The sequence below is a fragment of the Cyrtonyx montezumae genome, unplaced genomic scaffold (assembly GCF_038088225.1).
Source record: "Cyrtonyx montezumae isolate F1298 unplaced genomic scaffold, pur_monq_1.0 scaffold_0, whole genome shotgun sequence".
NCBI classification, from domain to species: Eukaryota; Metazoa; Chordata; class Aves; order Galliformes; family Odontophoridae; genus Cyrtonyx; species Cyrtonyx montezumae.
The window spans coordinates 31,325,472-31,345,249 of NW_027071824.1; the positions used below are offsets into that span (position 1 = coordinate 31,325,472).

A 19,778-nucleotide genomic window follows, 5' to 3' on the forward strand; every position below is an offset into this window, starting at 1 on the left:
AATTATTTAATGAAATGTTTCACCTATACAGGTTTCTTTTAAAACTGGAGAGGAGGATGTGTCTGTTCTACAGTTATTTCTGTAGCCCACTGCTACTGTATTACGAAACCCTGAGAACATCCTGCTCTGCATGTGTCAAATTCTGACAGATTCATACAGTTTATGGCTTGTACAAAACACAATTATAAATGGGGAAAAATATATGTTGACTCCTGAGGCCAAAGGGAACTGCTGTGGTGCCTGCTACCTCAGGCCTGCTGCCAAGCCTTGCTCCAGTGGGCTCTCAGGGCTGAACTGCCTGCAACGCAGTTCTGCACAAGTGAGCTGCACACAGCAAGGTGCAGGCTTCTTTTTTAGAGAGCTTTACCTTGCTCTCCTCAATAACCTCCGTTTTCTCTCTGTTCCAGAGTTATTTTTGGAGCACTGTGCCTAGTAGTCTCACTAGTGTCACTTGGAAAAATGGCCTCTTTCTTGTGTCTCATTTTAATATCTGAAACGTCTAATGGTGGATTAAACAACTTCTTCAGTGAATTGGATTAAGCATGCTGTATGTGACTCATTTTTTTCACATATTATTATTTCAGATGGACTTAATGTGCTGCAACTGGTCCTCAAAGCAGTGTACCTCTTCTTCTTTATCCCGTTGATCTTCGTGTCACCTGCTGACATATTCTCCAAGGTCATGGTTACCACCAGGACTGCTGGCTCAGGCCCTGACCCCACAGGTGGAATCCTGTTAGCCGTGGTTCACCGCAGCCCTCCCACCTTCTGCCGTACGGGCTATTAGCGGGGCGCACACCCGTTAAGTACCGACGGTGAGGCATCCCCTCGGAGCCATCGCTATAGCGGTCCTCCCTCAGACGCCCGCCCCGCCGGCAGAGCCCGCCCCAGCAGTGCGGGCGCAGGCGCGGTGTGCCGCGGTGTAGTGCCCGCAGCGAGTTGGCAGCCATGTTGTGCCGCTGGGCTTCGGCGGGCAGGTGAGCGCCGGGACGGAGCCGGGGGCCTCCGTATCCGGGCCGCGGGAGGGGACGGCGGAGGGTTCGTCCCCGCCGTTTCGGGCAGGAGGGGGTGGCGGTGCCAGCGATGGCCCCGCAGGGTGCGGCCGGGATCGGCCTCTTTTAAGGCTGCGGGATTTCCAGCCGTTTTCGTACCAAGGTCACCGGTGCGGGGCCCTCGGGGCTGGCCTTCTTCCCGTCCTTGCGACGCACGGATGCGGCTTGCGAGGTGGCAGCTCAGCATCGAGATGCCCCATGTATCTGTGACCTTCACGTGGGCAGCCGGCCGTAGCGGGCCTGGTTTCGGTCCGCTGAAGCGATGAAGCACGAGTGCTGCACGGGACTGCTTCCTTCTCTCGTTTCTCATCCAGGAGCAGGGCCGCGCTGGTAGCACCGTTGGGGTGCTTAGGTGCGAGGCACAAGCACACTCTTCCTGACCTGCCCTACGACTATGGCGCGCTGGAGCCCCACATCAGCGCGGAGATCATGCAGCTGCACCACAGCAAACACCACGCTGCCTACGTGAACAACCTGAACGTTACAGAGGAGAAATACAAAGAGGCGCTGGCAAAAGGTGCGTATGTCCATCGTCAACGCATGAGGACAGACAGTGTGAGCTGTTACGGATTCACACTGGTGACTGGGACCGAAGGCAAAGTCAGTAGAAGGTTGCCCCTGAGAAATACCAATGATGTGCTTGAATAAGGAATGTTGATTTACCTGTGAAAGTTTAGAAATTTTCAAGTGGCCTCATAATCCTAAAAATGTGCAGTCTAAATTAACCTAACAAATGAGGTTTGATGAAGAATCAAGCAAACAAGATTGGCTGCTGCTTTGTCCTGCTAGTGGTGGAGCCAGGAAAACTGTATTCCAGGGATGTGTGCAACTGAGGAAGGAAACCAGAGTATAAGAAAGCTGTGTGCCTGCTACTGGTATTGTTACTGCTGTATAATGGCAAAGGATTCTGCCCTTGGTGGAGGTGGAAACATGCATTTTTTGGGTCCTCTGAGGTATTTAAAAGAAAGAAAAAAACAACTCTGCAGAAGGATAGCTTACTGTCCTTTAGTACACTATTACTACTTGCTCTTGGTGATAGCATGTCTGGAGGTAAAACTTAACTTTTCATAAGGATTTTGCTAGTATTATTCTGCACCATGTTGGTGATGGTCACAGGCAACAAAGCATGCTTACAGCGTTTTTGTGTTTGTTTTGTGTTGGCTTATTAGGTGATATGCTTGTATAGAACGTGTAATCTGATCCTCACTGGAAAGACTAAGGCCAGGTTTTAGAAAAGGGTAAAGTCTGAATTGCCACCTGTTTTTGTCAGTATTGTGATTCTCTTCCCACACTTTAAAACTGAACCTGGTCGAAACTCCTGCACAGCACTTTGGTTGTGCAGCATATCTCATGACTGATTAATATCTCTTCTGGATAACAGACCCTTGAGGCTGACTTTTCTAAGCAATAGTAAGTAAAATTTTCAGATGAACTTTGATGTTTCCTTAAGCTATCTGTATCTGTTCTGGTAACTCAGAAGCTGCCTTGAGTTGAGCCCGTTGTCTCCTGTTATTAGTTCTTCTGAAAACAAGTCTGCACATCTCTGATAAGGTCCTGTGCAGGAACTAGTAACTTTGTTCCAGAAAGCTTCGGTGTAAGCTGGTTCTGATTACTACTTCATCAAAATGTACAGGATATTGCCAGTTGAAGGATATAACCACGAAACTTACTTTCACTGAAAATTTGTACCTACCAGAATTTTCCTGTTTTTTTTTTTCTGACAGTAATTTGACCTGCAGTTTGCTCTTAGAATCGAATGATTGAGTAGACTGTGAAACTGAGCTGACTGGTCTCTTGAGCACCACTTCTTAGCTGGACTGTCCAGTGTGGCTGTGTTAAGGAGTGTGGTAAGCTAGAGCAAAGGCAAGGGCTCTGTATACAAGTAGATTCCAGGATACTTTGTGGTATCTTTTGAGCTAGTTACATTTTTCCATCTTCTTTTCCGCTGCTGTGTTCGTCAGGACTTACTTGATAGTGCCACAAATACTGTGCTTTAAGACAGTGATCAAATGTCATTTCTACGTAGTGATCTTGGAGAGTAAGCTCCTCTAGGGCATGGCGGGATGAACAATAATGAAGATGTTGCAGATATCCTGGGTTATTTTTGAGTTCCTGGCTTATTGTATGTAGGATCACATGCATGAGCTTGATTTCCTAAAGGCATGCGAAATTCAAGGAAAGTGTTCTGAAAATTCTGTTCAGCTAGATGTGAGAGACATGTCACATCCTCAGCTTGATACCCAAATGCTGTAAATAGTGTTGGTACTAGCTGCGTTGCATGCTTTGTTTCAGGACTGTTCTCATCTGGTTTTCTTGTGCTAGGTATGATTATGGAGGTAAGGTGACTCAAAAACAGTCTGTAACTAATATCTAGCTTATAGATGTTTTTCTGAATGATAAAAATTAAACTGTCTGGCTCATTTCTTCCTTTAGGAAGTCTGCTACCACTCTTGGTGAGTGAGGGAAGCAGCTGCCTGTACTGATTCCTTATTAGAGAATGTATTGGAGTAGCGGAAAAAGCCTCAAACATTGCAATGTTCCAATTCTTTTAAAGTCAAAAATAATGTTGAAAATACTTGTGTCAAGGTGGTGTAACACCTGTCAGACACATAAGGCACAGCAGAGTTATTTAAAGGAGTATGACATTTTTTGGAGGAGGTTTGGGGCCTCCTGATATTTGGGTGATGTTATGGTTGGGGGCTGTTGCAGGGTTGTAAGCAAGGGTTAGCATTACATGTAAGCTATTAAGATATGTTATGGATGCTTCTAGATGAACTTTGATTTTTCTCTTGAAGTTAAGGCTTACTGAACTTTGATTTTTCTCTTGAAGTTAAGGCTTACCTGGACTGAGAAATTATAGGGAGTTAACCAGTGTTAAACAGTGGTATTTAGGTGCAGAGGTCTGTTATGTTCAGTAGAATGATCTTGGTCATTACTTCTTCCTGCAAACATCTCCCTCTAAAAAAATAAGAAGCACCTCAACCAACCAAACAAAAGTCTTCCTCCCCAGAACAAATGAAAAATTGGAAGGAAAGAATATCTTGTTTGTGTATTTTCTTACTGCACTTGTCAACTGTTCCTGGAATGCATGCTGCTTACCCTCTATATGATGTTTAAGGAATTTAAAACTACTTAGTTTGAAGATCAGCATCTTGAAGGATTAACAGTGTTCTTGTCCAGTAATGGTAATACTGAATGATTTTCTAGTGCTAGATCCTTAATTCATTCTGGCACTGCTGTTAGTTTTGTTTAGCTGTAGAATGGCAGTAGATACTGTAATGGTACTGTAGATATAGTATGAGTTGCCTGGTACGTGCAGTATTGGCACATTACGTACAGTTACAGGACAATAAAAAAGTCTTTGTAGTTTGTCAGCAACTATCTGAAACACGAGTAAGAGTCACAAACCCTGTCTCTTCTGTAGTTGTGTTACAGCCTAGTAAGACTTGATATCTGTGGGGTATTGGTGGAGACCTAGTGGCAATTTAATGACTGCTGTGGTGGTGATGTTGTTATTTATGTATATATTTATCTTCTGCATCCTCAGGTGATGTTACAGCTCAGGTGTCGCTTCAGCCTGCGCTGAAGTTCAACGGTGGGGGTCATATCAATCATACCATCTTCTGGACAAATCTTTCTCCCAGTGGAGGAGGAGAGCCTAAAGGTTAGTGCTTGTTATGAGTGTTCATTGACTCAGTTTTGACTGACCAGTAGAACTGATGATCTTTCTTCTCTTTGGAAGTTTAAATCTTCATTTTTCTGAGTTAATTTGCCTTTCTGTATGACAACTGCCATAGTTCTGAGGAATTCAGAGTCTTGTGGATCTAAGTGAAAAGCTAACTGTGTTCTAATTACATTTAATTTTTAAAGATGATTATATATCCATTGCAAAATGCTTTACTATTGCTACATGTTGTCCTTTTCACTTTCGTAAGAGAAAGTACTTATCCAGAACTGTGCTAATTGGCATCATATTTGCATACTCAGTTCACAGAAAAGGATGAAATATGCTGCAGACTTCCCAGCCTAGTGAATGGATGTAAGCTCCTTTTTCAGTTAGGGATAGTTTGGTGGTTAAAACCTAAAGGATAAAATCTCATTGGGAGGATAGAGGAATGGTAATCTACAGGTGATTTGCAATTAAAGGCAATGGACCTATAAAACAGGTCTAACGAAGGCTGATGTGTTAAACTTGAGGATTCTCAAATGAGACACATATACTCATCTGTAAACTGTTCTGCTTCAGATGCATGAAATATTGGAAGCTGAAACTTCAGCTAGTAGTTCTGTCTGTTTCTAGCAGAGTTAGAAGAGTTAGAGTTCTAACAGAAATAAAGAATGTAGAATTCTCCAGCTTTGTCCTGTATGTCCTATTGATAGCACCACGACTATGTCTTTGATAACAGCATGTTTGACTGCTGTTTTGATTTCTTTCCTGTCTGCTGTCTGGAGCAGGTTGGGACAGTATCGCTCATGATGCATCTGTTCTGTCTAGAGAGTTCCATCAGAGCCCAAATACATCTGCATCTCTTTTCTTCTATTTCCAGGTGGCATCTGGAAATCAAAATATGTTAAATATGTGATATTTAGTGATGTTTGTGGTGTTGTTTTTTTTTAAAGGAGAATTGATGGAAGCCATCAAACGTGACTTTGGTTCCTTCGCAAACTTCAAGGAAAAACTAACAGCTGTATCAGTTGGTGTTCAAGGATCAGGCTGGGGGTGGCTTGGCTATAATAAGGAGCAGGGACGTCTGCAGATAGCAGCGTGTGCAAATCAAGACCCTTTGCAAGGAACAACAGGTCAGGTTTCTTTCTTCCTTCTCTGCTTTTTGTAGATTTCAGAGGGGATGTATGAGATGCGAGAAGGTTTTTATGAGGAAATGTCTGGAAAATTGAGTATCACTTCTAGCAGAAGCAAAGAACAGTTGCAGTTGTTTGTAAAGCAGGACTTAGAAATTCTGTTTTGTACTAGGTTTTGCTAGCAGTCTGTCTAATCAAAAGGGAAATAGATGGGGGGTATATTTTGAAAGAGCATTGGACGTTAAATTTAATTTAGGTTCCTTTGGACTGTTTCTGAGTAATGGGCATAGCCTGCCTGTCAGAGTGTTGGGAAAATCAAGTCTCTTACCTCTACATTATTTTCTCATGAGAAGCTGTTAATGGATCTGTTGGTGTAAATGAGACACCAAGAGAGGGGAAGATGTGTATAATATCCCTTGTTATGAAACAGGCTAAGTATAAAACAGAACACTTACAGTGTGCTTCTTTACTGTTGATAGATAGTGATGAATGACAGAATAAGGTTTGGATGGGGGATAACACTTATGGCTAGATAAGCAGCTTATTACTGGCTGAATTAACTTCTGAAGATATGTTTGTTTGCTTATTGAGATATTGCAGTGATGAAGACAGCTTGGACACACTCACAGAGGAAAGAGCTAATCCCCAGTGAGAATTCTGTTGTGATGGCTGTTGTTCAAATCCTGTTACAGATGTCTTTAAAATACGTTCTGTGTAATGCACAGAGAATGACAGAGAATATCATGTGTTTTCCTTGTTTGAACTTTTACAGTGATCTGTGCACTACTTATCAGTGGGGGAAAAAATAAAAAAGAGCAGTTTTAGTATTGAGACAGATTATAATGTGATAAATTTTACCCTCTCCCACATGTTGAAAACTCCCTACTAAAAATTTAACTAGAAAGATGTTCTAGCACAAAAAGAAGGAAAGCAATGAAACAATGAAGCAAAAAGTTAAGACTTTGCAGATGAAGCATTTTTTCACAGACTTTAAAGATGTTATCCTCCTTTTTTACAGGTCTCATTCCATTGCTGGGAATCGATGTATGGGAACATGCCTATTATCTTCAGTATAAAAATGTTCGACCTGATTATTTGAAAGCTATCTGGAATGTGATCAACTGGGAGAATGTATCTTCACGATATGCGTCTTGCAAAAAGTAGAGTGGAATTCTTGCACAGACTACAAATATGGCACCACTTCTACTTTGGTTTCACTCTTGTCATAGTTTCTGTGGCATACAAATGAATTACTCTAATACAGAAAACACTTAGTTCATTCAACAAAAGCATTTCATAATCAAGCAACGTGTCTGCTTGTCTAATCCTATGGAAAGTGTTTGCTTAGGTTTTTGAAGCTTTAAACTGTTATGTGACAAAGGGGAGAAGTAATCTGTTACATCGCATATAGAAACATAGCTCACTTTGCTGAAGCTTAATGAGGTAATGGATTTCTTTGTTGCACTTAAATACCTAAGTGGAAACGTACGCTTTGTGTTACTACGAACAAATAAAAGAATCTTATGGAGCCATCTATAACGGACTCTTTTATGGTAGCAGCTGCTCTGGTTACTAGATTTGAAAAGGGTTGGGGAAGGGAAGTGTTTTTTGCTATTTGTTGTGTTACAAGCAATGGAACTTTCTTAGAAATCAAGAAGATAAATGAAGCAGAAAATAGACATTGCGGTGCCTGGCTGACTTTGATCTTCAGTCATCCCTACCCTTTCCTGGGTTACTTGTATGAGATCTTTATGTGGTGTAGCAGTATAATAGCTCTTGAAATGTCATCTTGGGCAAGTGGTTATAGTACTAATCAGACTAAATTGTTTATATAGGGACTGAATAATATCATGTGGTACCTGTTTCGTAATAGTTATTTGAATATGTCCTAAAACTACTAGCTCTAGAGACTGATTACATGCATCTACAAGTATAAACTGTCATTCCATAGCAGTGGCCCTGAAGCAGTAGATTATGAACTTAGTACTTCGTTCCCATCTCAAGTGTTGTCTGGTATTACAGAAGCATTCTCAGGAGGTCATCAGAAGTACAAGAAGTTGGTGTGTTTGGGTTGCTTTGTTAATTCTGTTGCAGGTAGTTCAGATAGAATGCTACTGAATGTATGTAGTACCTTGTGTATGAATTTTCTTTGAGCATTTCCAGAATGCTCCTTTAAATTAAGGATGGATTATCAGAGAAACAAGAAATATGTTTGCATTACCAGACTACTAGGCTCCTGTTTTGAAGTATCGTGTAAAGTTAAAGTTGGAGATCTTAATAAAAATAAAAATAAAAATCATCATCAGTTGATGGTGGGAGAGAAACTGCTACCACAGTCTTCAGTCTCAAACCAAAACTCTGAATGTCCAGTGTAAATTGGAGTGTGTTGCACATGACGGCTTATTTTACAGTTAAAATGTTTGAGGGGTTTTTTTTGTCCTACTTGGGATATTCTCTAGACCTAATTCTCATCTCAGATATGCAGCTTGAGCTGCTTAAATCTGTATTGTCTCATATATTATTTAAAACATATTTGTCATAGCTTTCATATCCTTCTCATTGTGAACAGTGATAAAGGAAAGTAGCTCTGCTGGTAATCAGTCTGACAGCTTTGACTTGCATTAAAAACAACAACAACAAACAAAAAACTCCAAAACAAACAAAAAAGGCAAACTGTTGGAGTCCGTACTCATACTGTCCCAATTCCACTGGAAGTCTGGAGGGCTGGTGTGGAAGTCTTTATCATGAATTATGCATGGTGTTTCTTCTTAGCAAGCCTCAATCTCCAGGAGTAAAGTCTAGCACCACACTTGTCCTCTGGTGGATACTTCCACATAGAAAGGATTACACTTTCAGGAGTCACTTCTATTAAATGAAGCTACATCTTTATTTACTGGGATGTGGAGTTTATTCCTTACTTAGTGTTTGGATCTGTGTCTTTATTTCCTTCTAAGCACTTGAGAATGCTTCAAGTAATTCATCCCATAATAATCCCGATAGATTACCACTGAGGCAATTCCTTTTTTAATATTGTTGCAGAAATGCCTAATATTGCTGACAACTTGGGGAAGAAAGAAACAGCGTTTACGTTAGCTTGTAGATTCTGTGTATTAGTCAGCAGCTACCTATAGATATAAAGCTTAATTTAAGCAAGTTGATTGCTGAATGGGTTGATACATGAGTTATGCAGTTGTGTTTTGGATTGGGGTTTTTTTTTGCTTTTTTTTTCTGCTATTGAGTTGGCATCTGGATTAGTAAGTGTTGATAGTTAGGTTTCAGTTGTTAATCTTCTGCTTACTGTGGTCCTGCAGAGAAATTGGATTGGGTGACATTTTTCTAGATGAAGTACAGCAACTTCAGATGAGAAGAGAATCCTTTATTTCTTACTTTCCAGAAGTATGTTCAAGATATGGATGAGGTATGTTGTGTTTACAATGGAATCTACTCAAAGTTGAAGGAAACAACAATTTTCTTCTGCTATTGAGACTACATAGTGTGGTGAAATACCACATAGCAAAGAGATCCAAGAAGCTTTCCTAGAAGTAAATGCTGAGGCAATGCTTTGGTAACAAGAGCCATAATGCACATAATGGGTATCAGATTGGTACTGTGTGCTTTTGAAGAGCAAAGATGGATGTGCCTGCATGCTGATGGCCTAGGAGGGAACATTTAAGCTGTGCAGGAAGTCTGCATTATCTTCAGGCCACGAGGATGCAAACCACGGAGATCTCCTCAAGCAGGCCCAGCTCTTGCTCAGTCTCTGAAGCCTGGCACATACTGGTAAGGCTCAGTTTGTGCTGTGCACCTGGTTAAGAACACTTCTCTTGCTTACAGTCAGCTGGTGAGGTTGTCTGGATGCCTTTGAGTGCAGGGAACTTGAAAGCTGTATACAAACTGGAATAAGAAAATTGAGCCGATGAAGGCAAATGCTATGAACTGTGAAGCAATGAAATTGATTCAGTGCCTGTTCTACTAAATAATTAAAAAGGACTGGTGGTGTGTGTGTCTGCCTTGTGAAGGAAGGGCTTGATAGTAGGAAGTAGCTTTGGAAGCAAGCAGGCATGTCCCTACGTGAGCTGAGGAACAGGAAGGTAGACAATGACAGCCAATCTCAGGTGCCATATCTGAAGGGACAAGTCTGAGATGGGTTACTCAAGATCTAAACTGCTAATGTGATTTGTTTCACCTAGAACTTCCTGGGCAAGTGCAGGAGGAGTGTGTCTGTAAGTGCCATCGTAAGGGATGTGCCTGTGAGCTGGCACAGACTTAGACATATTGAAAACTACTCACAGAAGACACAACTATCTTTTTGTTTTATTGACAATAATTTAGTTTCCTTTAGCATAGCAAAATAAATTTAAAACGCTGCTGTGCCCTTCTGCTTACATTTGAACAGTCCTAGTGCAGTGACCTCGCAGTACTTAGTCGTTATGATTGCACAGAGGAAGACTTCTGTTTGTAGTCATGTCTAATGCTGAACAGGTAATGTAGTGGTACCTTCATAGGCTTAACGCGCCTTTTTATTGTACCTTCTGCTTGCAGAGTTGGAACCGTTCCTATCGTGGATAACCAGAGCCGTGCACTCGCCGCTAGGTGGGGGTGCGTGTCTACTTCATTAGGTTTTCTCAGCCGTCTTTCCGAGAGGCAGATAGATAGAGGAGCGCGGGAGGGGAACTGTTTGGGCTGCTGCTTCCTCGTTGTAAATAGCCAGGGTGACTGTTGTCTCTGAAGCTGTCAGTAAGCAGTATGTGGGGAGGAGGCAGTGCTGCTGTAGAGAAGATGGTTTAATAAATACGGGCAAATGTAGGTCTTCCTCTAACTAGAAACAGGCACACAGAGCCTAAGGAGAGATGCTACTAGTTAAAGTAAAGATGTTTCTAAGATTTCCACCTGGTTGCCTCATCATGCTCTAGCTTTGTCTGTGTGGGGATGTGCGTTGTCTGTGACATCCTGAGCAGTCTTTCAAACCCAGAGATTTGACAGCAGGGAGTGAAGTCTCTTTCGTTGATGTAATTAAGACAAGGTTGCAAAGAACTCAGCAGGCTACGAGGTTTCACAGTTACAGCTGTGTTGCCTTGCAGAGTGGTTGCTGCTCTGCAGAAACTCCAGCTTTTCACTGGATCTTTTTACCTGGAGAGATGAATACACTGACAGATCAGCAAACTTCCTGCCCTGGGTCCCCCTTGGGACCTGCAGAGCTGCTGGTTTCCAGCGTATCCTTACAGCACCACAGAGAAATTTTTGAGATAAATTTAAAAGTTTTCATGCTGTTGCAGAGACTGTCATTGCCATGGTGGAACCTGAGTGTGTTGGAGGTCTGGAAACTAGGAGGTATAGAGAAAGAACATCTGTTAATGTAAGAGTGGGGATTTGAAGGTAATCCTGCAATTCTGAGAAAAGCTAATTCATACTATTAGACTATTTGGCTTCAGCAGGAATGGTAGTATTGCCGTTTCTGTTATAGCTCTAGAAATTCGGACCTGAAGTAGCTAAAAGGAAGGGCTCCTGGTTTGCAGAAGTTTTGAAATTTGGCTATGGTCAATACTGGCCAGAATAAAAAAACTTGTCTGTATTTCCAGGAATCCAGAAGCAACCCAGGCCCTACAGCTGCCAGAGAAGTCTGATGTTTCTGTCTGTCCCAGCAGCTGTCATGGGCTTCGAGCCTCAGACTTTTCTGAAGGTCTTTCAAGTAGAACTACTTCAAACAAAGTTTTGGGACTCACCAAGGCTGCATCCCTCTCCCACTGTATCTGATATCTGTATTTTGACTGAATGTTTCACTGGGCTATTACTAGCCACTCTCATCCCTCAAGCAGAATTCTGCTGAGGAAGATGTGTAGGGAGGAGGGGAAATGGAGGCTCTCTCATCACTAAACTATTTTTGTCTTCTCCCTCCCGTAAAAGATGCACACAGACCTGGCTAATGGGTCAGTCTGGCTGAAGAGAACTTGACACTTGGGTCCTTGGAGTGTTGTAGTTCATTTCCAAAGCTGCTGAGACAAACCTGAAGTATGTCAGAAACTGTGTACTCTCTTATTCAGCCTGGATTACCCCACTTCCACTTAAGATTTCAGGCTATTTCAAAGGACCTTGGACCTGATTACGATGTTGTATTGATGTTTTCAAGGAAGAAATGCTCATGAGGTTTCTACCTATTAATGTTTCTTACAAAAGAACAAGGATCACAAAACCAAAACTTTCACCTTGGTTTTGGTGGAGGAATGGAGGAGTATTATTTCTCACAGCTAAGTGTAGGGTTGATGCCTATTTGCATAACTAAATGAGATGAGAACAATAAACTGGAATTAGCCTGTCTGAGGGTCAAAAACTCCAGAGGGAGTTCTTTCCTTGTCTATATGGGACCCAGGTCGATTAAAAGCAGTTCAAAGCTGGAACTGCTGCTTTTCTGTATTATCTAGCTGGGAATTGGAGTTGTTCCTGGAGTTGTAGTAGTTAAGTGGTTGTTGTTGTCCATCTGTTGTTACTCACTGCTGTTCCAATTGCATTCTCTGCAGCTGTTTTAGGGCTGTACAATGCACACTGTGTGTGACAGGCAAAGCCATGCTTTTCATGGGTGAAAGTACACGATATTAATTGGAACTGAATGATTTTCTTCCAAATGTGCTTGTCGGACATAGATGCTGGGATGGATACAGGTGTGAGCTGGCAGTGAGGCTTCAGTATTGAATGTGGCCATTGAAAGTAACATCTGCACCTTCTGGTTCTGGACCTGACTTGCCCAGATTTTTCTCCAGTGAGCTATGATTTCAGCTTCACTAGAAAGAATTGTGCTTCTGTGGCCTCAAGTGAAGTATTCCAGGAGCTGCTGGGATATAGGACTGTGGTATCAAAGCTTTCCTTTGCCTGAGCCCTTTGCATCAGAAGATGTGGATGTGTCAACAGTGTTGTGATCTTCCCCTCTGTGTTTGTTACTCTAAATTGCACAGAGCTCACTGTAAGTTTTGAATGGGCAACAGAAGCAAAGCTCTCCTTAGCCAACTGGGAATTTGACCTCAAATGCTGTATCCTGGAGCGTGTTTGGGGCCGGCTGTAGGAGAATGCTGTAGGCTGGGTCTCTGGGCAAGTCCCAGTGTGGAGGCAGTGATGCAGGGAAGTCCTCCTCATCTGGCTGCTGCTCACTTGGAACTTGTTGCAGACCTCAAGCTGGACATGACACGTGAAAATCCCAACTATGCTACCCAGTTATGGATCCTTGCAGATTACAGATTTGAAGGGGCTAATGTGTATGTGCCTAAAGATGTCTTTATAAGCTTATCTGTGTGCATTGTTCTGTTAACCACTACTAGGTGTTTAGAGAAAAAATGTCAGAAAAAACAGCTGATTGCAACTTACTCTTGCAATCCAACAGATTCACAATCTGCACAGTGAGGGTGATGGAGCACTGGCACGTGCTGCCCAGAGAGGTGGTGGAGTCTCCTTGTAGAGACCTGCCTGGACGCCTACCTGTGCAATTTGGTCTAGGGAGCTGCTTTGGCAGAGGGGGTTGGACTGGATGATCTCTAGGGGTCCCTTCCAACCCCTACAATTCTGTGATTGTGCGAACATCTGCCTGCCAAACTCAAGAGGCAGTGTAATCCCTGCTCATGTGGTTTTTGTACTTTGATTTCCCACTAAGACCAAGTGCTGGAGAGGATCTCACCCCTCTGTGGCAGAGCGCAAGCTGATAGTGTATTGGTAGGACAGAGGGCATCTATAGTTGGACCTTGTTTACATCCCAGCATTTCCAGATTAATCAGAGGGGCAGTATATATGTATTGTTCTTGTATTGCTTCATTACTGAAGCCTTGGACTTAGGAAGCTATTGCTTGGGCTGGAACTGCTTTTGCAGTTACTCAGATGGGTTGTAGAGGTGAAATGCTGGTTCTGTGCATTCATGTGTCTCAATAAATGAGGACCAGTGGGTATACTGGTCAGGTCAGGCAAGATTTCCACTCTTCACTACAGTCATTTCCAGATGGGGCTCTAGTTATGAATGGTTTTCCTGTTAGCCACTGAACTGATTTCTGAGAAATAAGTGTTTTGTTTTCTTCCCACTACAGTGAAATGAGACCTCATGCCTTCTCTTGAGTTATTTCTGGATGACAGCACCATTCATTGAAGAAGCTTCGAGGTGAGAGCTGTAGCTTCACTTCTCTCTCTGGGTGGTAGGCTGTTAGGACATTCCTTTAAAAAATGCAGAACAGTAGTGAATTCTTCTGCTGCTTAAGTGGACCTAATGTGCCTCTGCTACCGGAGTACTCTACCTGGTCATCCGAGTAGCATTTTGAAGGTGATAAAATCTGAGTTTCTGTGGACAAAATTTCGGAAATGTTTGTTAGCAGTCAGACAGATATGATTCTCCACAGCCTATGCCTGAGCTACTCACCTAAAAGGTATGATGTGGGTTTCAAAAAAATACTGCAGGCAGTATCCTGACTACTCAATGGAAGCTGCGTGCCCACAACATGGTCTCATTCTACTAATTTAGTCTTATGTCCTCTTTCTGGCTCCAACTGCTTGATGTCTTTGGATGAATTGGCAAGACATTTTGAATCAGTCAACATCTGATATTCAGTAAATAAGTTATGTGCTTCCCCTAGTCTTGCCCAGAGCATTTTCCAGCTCCATAAAACTCTTTTCTGTTGGTTTGAAAGGGAAACAGGAATGAAGTACATTTTTTAACTCAGTCATAGAATGTGTAATGGCAGCTGAACAAGAACTCTGATTTAGTGATTTTCATCAGAATAAAATTTAGACTTCTTCATCTACAGATATTTAGACTGCAGAGTGGGCGTTGTTGGTCTTCATTTTTTTCCCTTCCCCAAAATAATTTACAATGAATTAGTTCATCTCATGTCAGCATGGCCATCTCGGTGGCAGTTGGCAGTGATGCTTGGGTTGTACTAGATTGAGTACAAAACTAAACATAGTGGCAAGTAGGAATCAGCAGTCTGAAAAACAATGGAAAAAAGAGGAAGAAACTTCTTGGAACACTGCAGGTCAAGATGAGAGAACTATTGGAAACTTACTACATTGGTATTTTATGTTAATATTTTTCAGGGAAAAACAGACTATAGGCTAAAAATTGGCATAATTTTCAAGAAAAAAACCCAACAACACAGTGACTGGGATGAGTGAATGGATTCCACCCTCAGCTAGTTTGCTGATGATATGAAGTTGAGAGGAGTGGCTGACAGACCAAAAGTCTGTGCTGCCATTCAGTGAGAGCTGGACAGACTGGAGAGTTGGGCAGTGAGGAGCCTGATGAGGTTGAACAAGAACAAGCGTAGAGTCCTACACAGGGGAAGGAATAACTGCATGCAGCAGTAGAGGCTGGGTCTGATCTGTTGGAGAGGAACTAGGTAGAGAAGGACTTGGGTGTCCTAGTGGTCAACAGGTTGGCCATGAGCCAATAGGGTGCCCTTTGTGGCCAAGAAGACCAATGGTATCCTGGGGTGCATTTAAAAAAAAGTGTGGCCAGCAGATTGAGAAAGGTGATCCTCCCCCTCTACTCTGCCCTCATGAGGACTGTGTTCAGTTCTGGGCTCACCATTTCAAGAAAGACAGGGAACTGCTGGAAGGAGTCCAGCAGAAGGCCACAAAGATGATTGAGGGGTCTTGGAGCATCTCCCTTAAGAGAAAATGTTGAGAGACCATCTAGCTGCTGAGACTGGAGAAGACTGAGAGGTTTTATCAATGCTTCTAAGTATGTAATGGGTGGGAGTCAAGTGGGTAGGACCAGGCTTTTTTTGGTGGTACCCAGTGACAGGACAAGGGGCAAAAGGCACCAACTAGAACACGAGAAATTCCATCTGCCCATAAGGAAAATATTTTTCTTTGTGGGTGACAGAGCATTGAAACTAGCTGCCCAGGGAGGTTATGTAGTCTCCTCTGGATATACTCAGAAACTTGCCTGGATGCTTTCCTGTACCCCCTACTTTAGCAGACTGCATACCCAGACGTCCCTTCCAACCCTTGTGACTCTGTGAAAACAATCTCAACGTCTCATGGAGAAATGATTGAAAGAGACAGAGGGGAGAGATCCTTGGTTTTGACTTTTTTATAAATAGAGTAGTTCAGTTGGAAAGGACAACTAGTCCAACTGGCTGATGACTTCAGAACTAACCAAAAGTTAAAGCATATTATTGAGCGCATTGTCCAAATATCTCCTGACCACAGCACCCTGTTGTGTTTGTAGAAAGAAAATTATTTAATCATCTATTACCAGTAACTTTATGATGGAAGATTCAAAGCTGCTCACAGAAGACCAACATCTACCCAAAACAGCCCGTCCATCTCCTTTGACCTTATCTGTCAAGCAGCAGAGACCAGAAAAACTGCACTGTTCCTGCTAAATCATGTCTGATTTGTGTGTGTAGTTAGAGAAAGCATGAATACCCTGAGTAATGTTTTGTGCAGTTGAACTGGGAATTGAAAGAGACCTTAGGGGCTCCATCCAGGAGGACACCAATCTATGAATGAATGATAATGCTGGATTAGAACAGCTATGAGTGAATGGGGTATGAGCTTTTCTTTCATTGCAATTTAACAAATTAAATTTAAGAAAGTTAATTTGGTGAAATGTTCTGCTTAAACATTTACTGCTGGGGCTGCTGTAGTGTCTAGAAGATCATTCCCCAAATTATTGGCCTGAGTGAAATTTATATTAAAAGAAGACTCCTTGTAAGTAGAGCCCAGAGACCATTCTTTGGCTTTGCATAGGACAGATGATACTGTCTGCTTACTTTTCCTAAAGCACAACCATAAATACTACTGTAGTAATGTGAGATCATAATAAAATCTGAGGTTGCTTTTGCTGTAAGGGATGCTTTGTCAGAAGAAGCTTGAATGTGTTCTCTGATTAGGAGATCTAGTTCATCTTTTTGAGATTACCTTGCTAATATATTGGCTACAGCTGAAGTATTTTTACACATACGAACAAAAGTTTACACCTGCTGTTTAGAAGAGGGTATATAAATGTATATAGGATACATGAATTCCTCAAAAATAGACATGACCTCTGTTCTCAGAACAACAACTAATCCCCAGTTAAATCACGCTGATGTAATACATTTTTTTTTCCAGTAGGCTGAGGAGTTTGGAAAGGAAACTCTCATGGGAAAACTAAAAACCTATGGTACTAATGTGGAGAGAGGATTCATATTGCTAAGAAGTTGAATTATTTGTGGTGAACTGTGGGCTTTTCTGTAAACAAACAAATATAGAACCCCAACAAGTAATTAATGTCTTCACAAGCCAGTTTCATGTTGCCATGCCTTGCTTTTTTAACCTCAGATGCCAAAAGTCATATCCTGTATGGTCTCTCACTGATTCCATGGACATGAACACCACCCAAGGGTGAGATTTTTCTTGCTGCTAGTCTATGAGCCTGCTTTAGTTTTCCAATGTCCCTTTGTGATTGTCATCTTGGTGCTTCGAATCTCCTTGTCGTGCCTTCACCAGTGCTGTGAGAGTGAGAACATCCACTAGTGATGCTTAATACTCTTGTTTACTCACCACAGCATCCCATGAGCTCTGCAAAGAATCTCAGGCTGTTGTTTTCTGGAGAATGGAGGTTAAGAGAAGTGGTGTACTAGAGAGAGCTCAAAAATAGTTCCTGGTGATTATGTTGCAACTTCAGAGAAGTCTGAAGTGAAAAGCCTCATGTCAGAAACAAACCCTCTAAAACCACAAACTCAATACCTAACAAAAAAATCCCGCCATGGCTGTGGAGGGATGGCTGGCATGTTTTTTCTTCTCTCTGCAGAGAAAGTGTATTGCTGTTTGGAGAGGAGGTGTACCTGAGGAGGTGTACATGTCTCTCCTTCTACTGCAGAACATGGAGCTTGGGATACAAGGAGTCAGAAGGGAGCTCTTTTCACACCTTTTAGAGATTTTATGCTAAACAATTCTTTTGAGTCCATGGAAAAGCTGAAGGCACTGCTCTTTTGACTGATGACTGCACAGAAATCTGTGGAGAAGCATCCTGCTGTTGTGCAAGATGGGCTCCATCCTGAGAACCACCTTCTGCAAATCTGGGATACTGTTGTTGCAGCATGTGACTTTTCTCATTGGTTCCTGGGAATAAGCCTACCTTGTTATGTGTGACCATGCCACCTCTTTTGGAGCCTTTCAGGATACTTTCCCACCCAGCTTCTGTTGTGCTGGTAGTCGTTAAATCAGGGTGGTAGCTGATCAGCCATGCCCTTTAAGAACAGTACTTAGTATAATATTACCTTTTTGGCCAATGTTTTTTTAATGTACTATACTGCTTTTCTTTTAATAGCTGTAACTGTTGGAAGAAAAATGCAAAAGTAAAAATGAAACAAACTGGAAAACTGGGAAGTGTAAACTTAAATCATCAGCCTATGTGAAGTTATGCAGTGGTGTGGTTTTCAGTAATAAACCTTCCGTGAAGGGCTGAGATATCTTTTTTTCAGTAGTAAGAAAGTCAAGTGACAAGTCCAAAACGAAAAGAGAAGAAAATCACACTCCCATATGAATTGCCAAGTGAGCACATAATAGCTGCACTTATTTTATTAGCCTTCTGACCTTTCCTTTCTCTGATGAGGTTTCTTTTTCCTATTAGCTCTACTAGGACGTCTACTGAGATGGCAACAAAACAAACACTGTTATTGTTGGCTAATTCATCTTTTCTCTGTGCAGGGATCACAGACATGGAGGCCCATGAGCTGATGCCTGCCTTGTAGCATACACGAGAACCACCCTATGCCCATGGGGTACTGGGAAGAACACAGCTGTGTTGGGGGCAGCACATCCATGCTCTCACAGCAATTCAAGTCGTGCTTGGAGCCTGCAAGCAGTTTCCTTGCCTCCAATGGAGCAGTGTCATTTTGTTCAATACCAGACATATATTTTTGCACAGATATGGTATTTCTTCTTTGCTTTTTTAGCAGCTGCTTCGCAACACCATATTCTCTGGAAATGATTAGCACCAGACCACGTGGGAAGGGCTTGGTACTTCCAGTCCCCACTGTTTCTGGGGAAGACTGGTTTGCTGCAAAGTGTTGCTGGAAAGATGGGTATGTTAACTGTGGCAACACTTGCCCAAAGTCCTGAGTTTGGTGTCCTTAATTTACTGATCAGTGTAACCAACTGCTCAGCATCAGTGGGACTGAGTGCTTCAACACTTTCTACCAAGCAGCAGTAAGGGTTGGCTGTCGCGCTGCCACGGAGCGAGACTATGGAATTTTTGGACTTATATGGAAATCTGAGGAAACTTCAGAAATAATTCTGGAATATGCCCAGCAGACTGCATGGTAACAGAGGAGCTGGCTGAAGAATTTATAGCTGTGGAGAGAGAATAATAATCTTTTTTCTAAAGAAATGTTGACCCAGGGAAAGGAAAAAACAACTCAGAATGTTAATGTAGAATCTGTTGATTTTTTTTTTTATTTTTATTTTTTCTGGTGGGTGACTTATGTGGGACCTATACCCATAAATCACAAATAACACAAACACAGCTGCAATTAACCAGAAACATTTAGACAGAATTTGGGGTGAGGATCACTCCAGCTTTCTATAATGCCAAGACTGCAGTGCCATGTTGTTCTAATGTCAGTCACTTCCAGCAGATAAGGTTGCATATAAACCACAACCCATCTGCAATTTCAGAAGGGCCAAACCAACCCCTTTAGCAATGACTAAATTGCTACTTCTTGAATCTAAGTGGCAGCATGATAAATGTAACCCATTTGATGTTAACTCCAGGGAAGCGTAGCCAATTTTTCTTTAGTTTAGCCTAAGGGAAAAAGCATATTAAATCTTTGCACGTTGACGTTTAAAGTCTTTTCAGAACAATATCACACCATTTTAGAATTTAAGATTGAATCAGTTACTGTTATACATTTACTTTGTTAAATTACTTTGTTCTATTAATTCATTTCCAGACTCTTTCACCATTCA

General features: G+C 42.1%; 1 protein-coding gene across 1 annotated transcript; it reads left to right on the plus strand.

Moving 5' to 3' along the window:
• The first annotated feature begins 888 nt into the window (after positions 1 to 888).
• Positions 889 to 7,371, plus strand: SOD2 (superoxide dismutase 2). The gene is made up of 5 exons (XM_065731504.1): positions 889 to 977; positions 1,367 to 1,569; positions 4,600 to 4,716; positions 5,673 to 5,852; positions 6,871 to 7,371. Exons 1-5 carry the CDS (start codon positions 949 to 951, stop codon positions 7,014 to 7,016), a joined length of 675 nt encoding a protein of 224 aa, XP_065587576.1. The 5' UTR covers positions 889 to 948; the 3' UTR covers positions 7,017 to 7,371.
• Positions 7,372 to 19,778: the final 12,407 nt, after the last annotated feature.

Coding starts and splice junctions, on each gene's coding strand:
- SOD2 (XM_065731504.1), top strand. CDS start 949: ATGTTGTGCCGCTGGGCTTCGGCGGGCAG. Junction 4,717..5,672: donor TGGAGGAGGAGAGCCTAAAG/GTTAGTGCTTGT, acceptor TTTTTTTTAAAG/GAGAATTGATGGAAGCCATC. Junction 5,853..6,870: donor CCCTTTGCAAGGAACAACAG/GTCAGGTTTCTT, acceptor CCTTTTTTACAG/GTCTCATTCCATTGCTGGGA.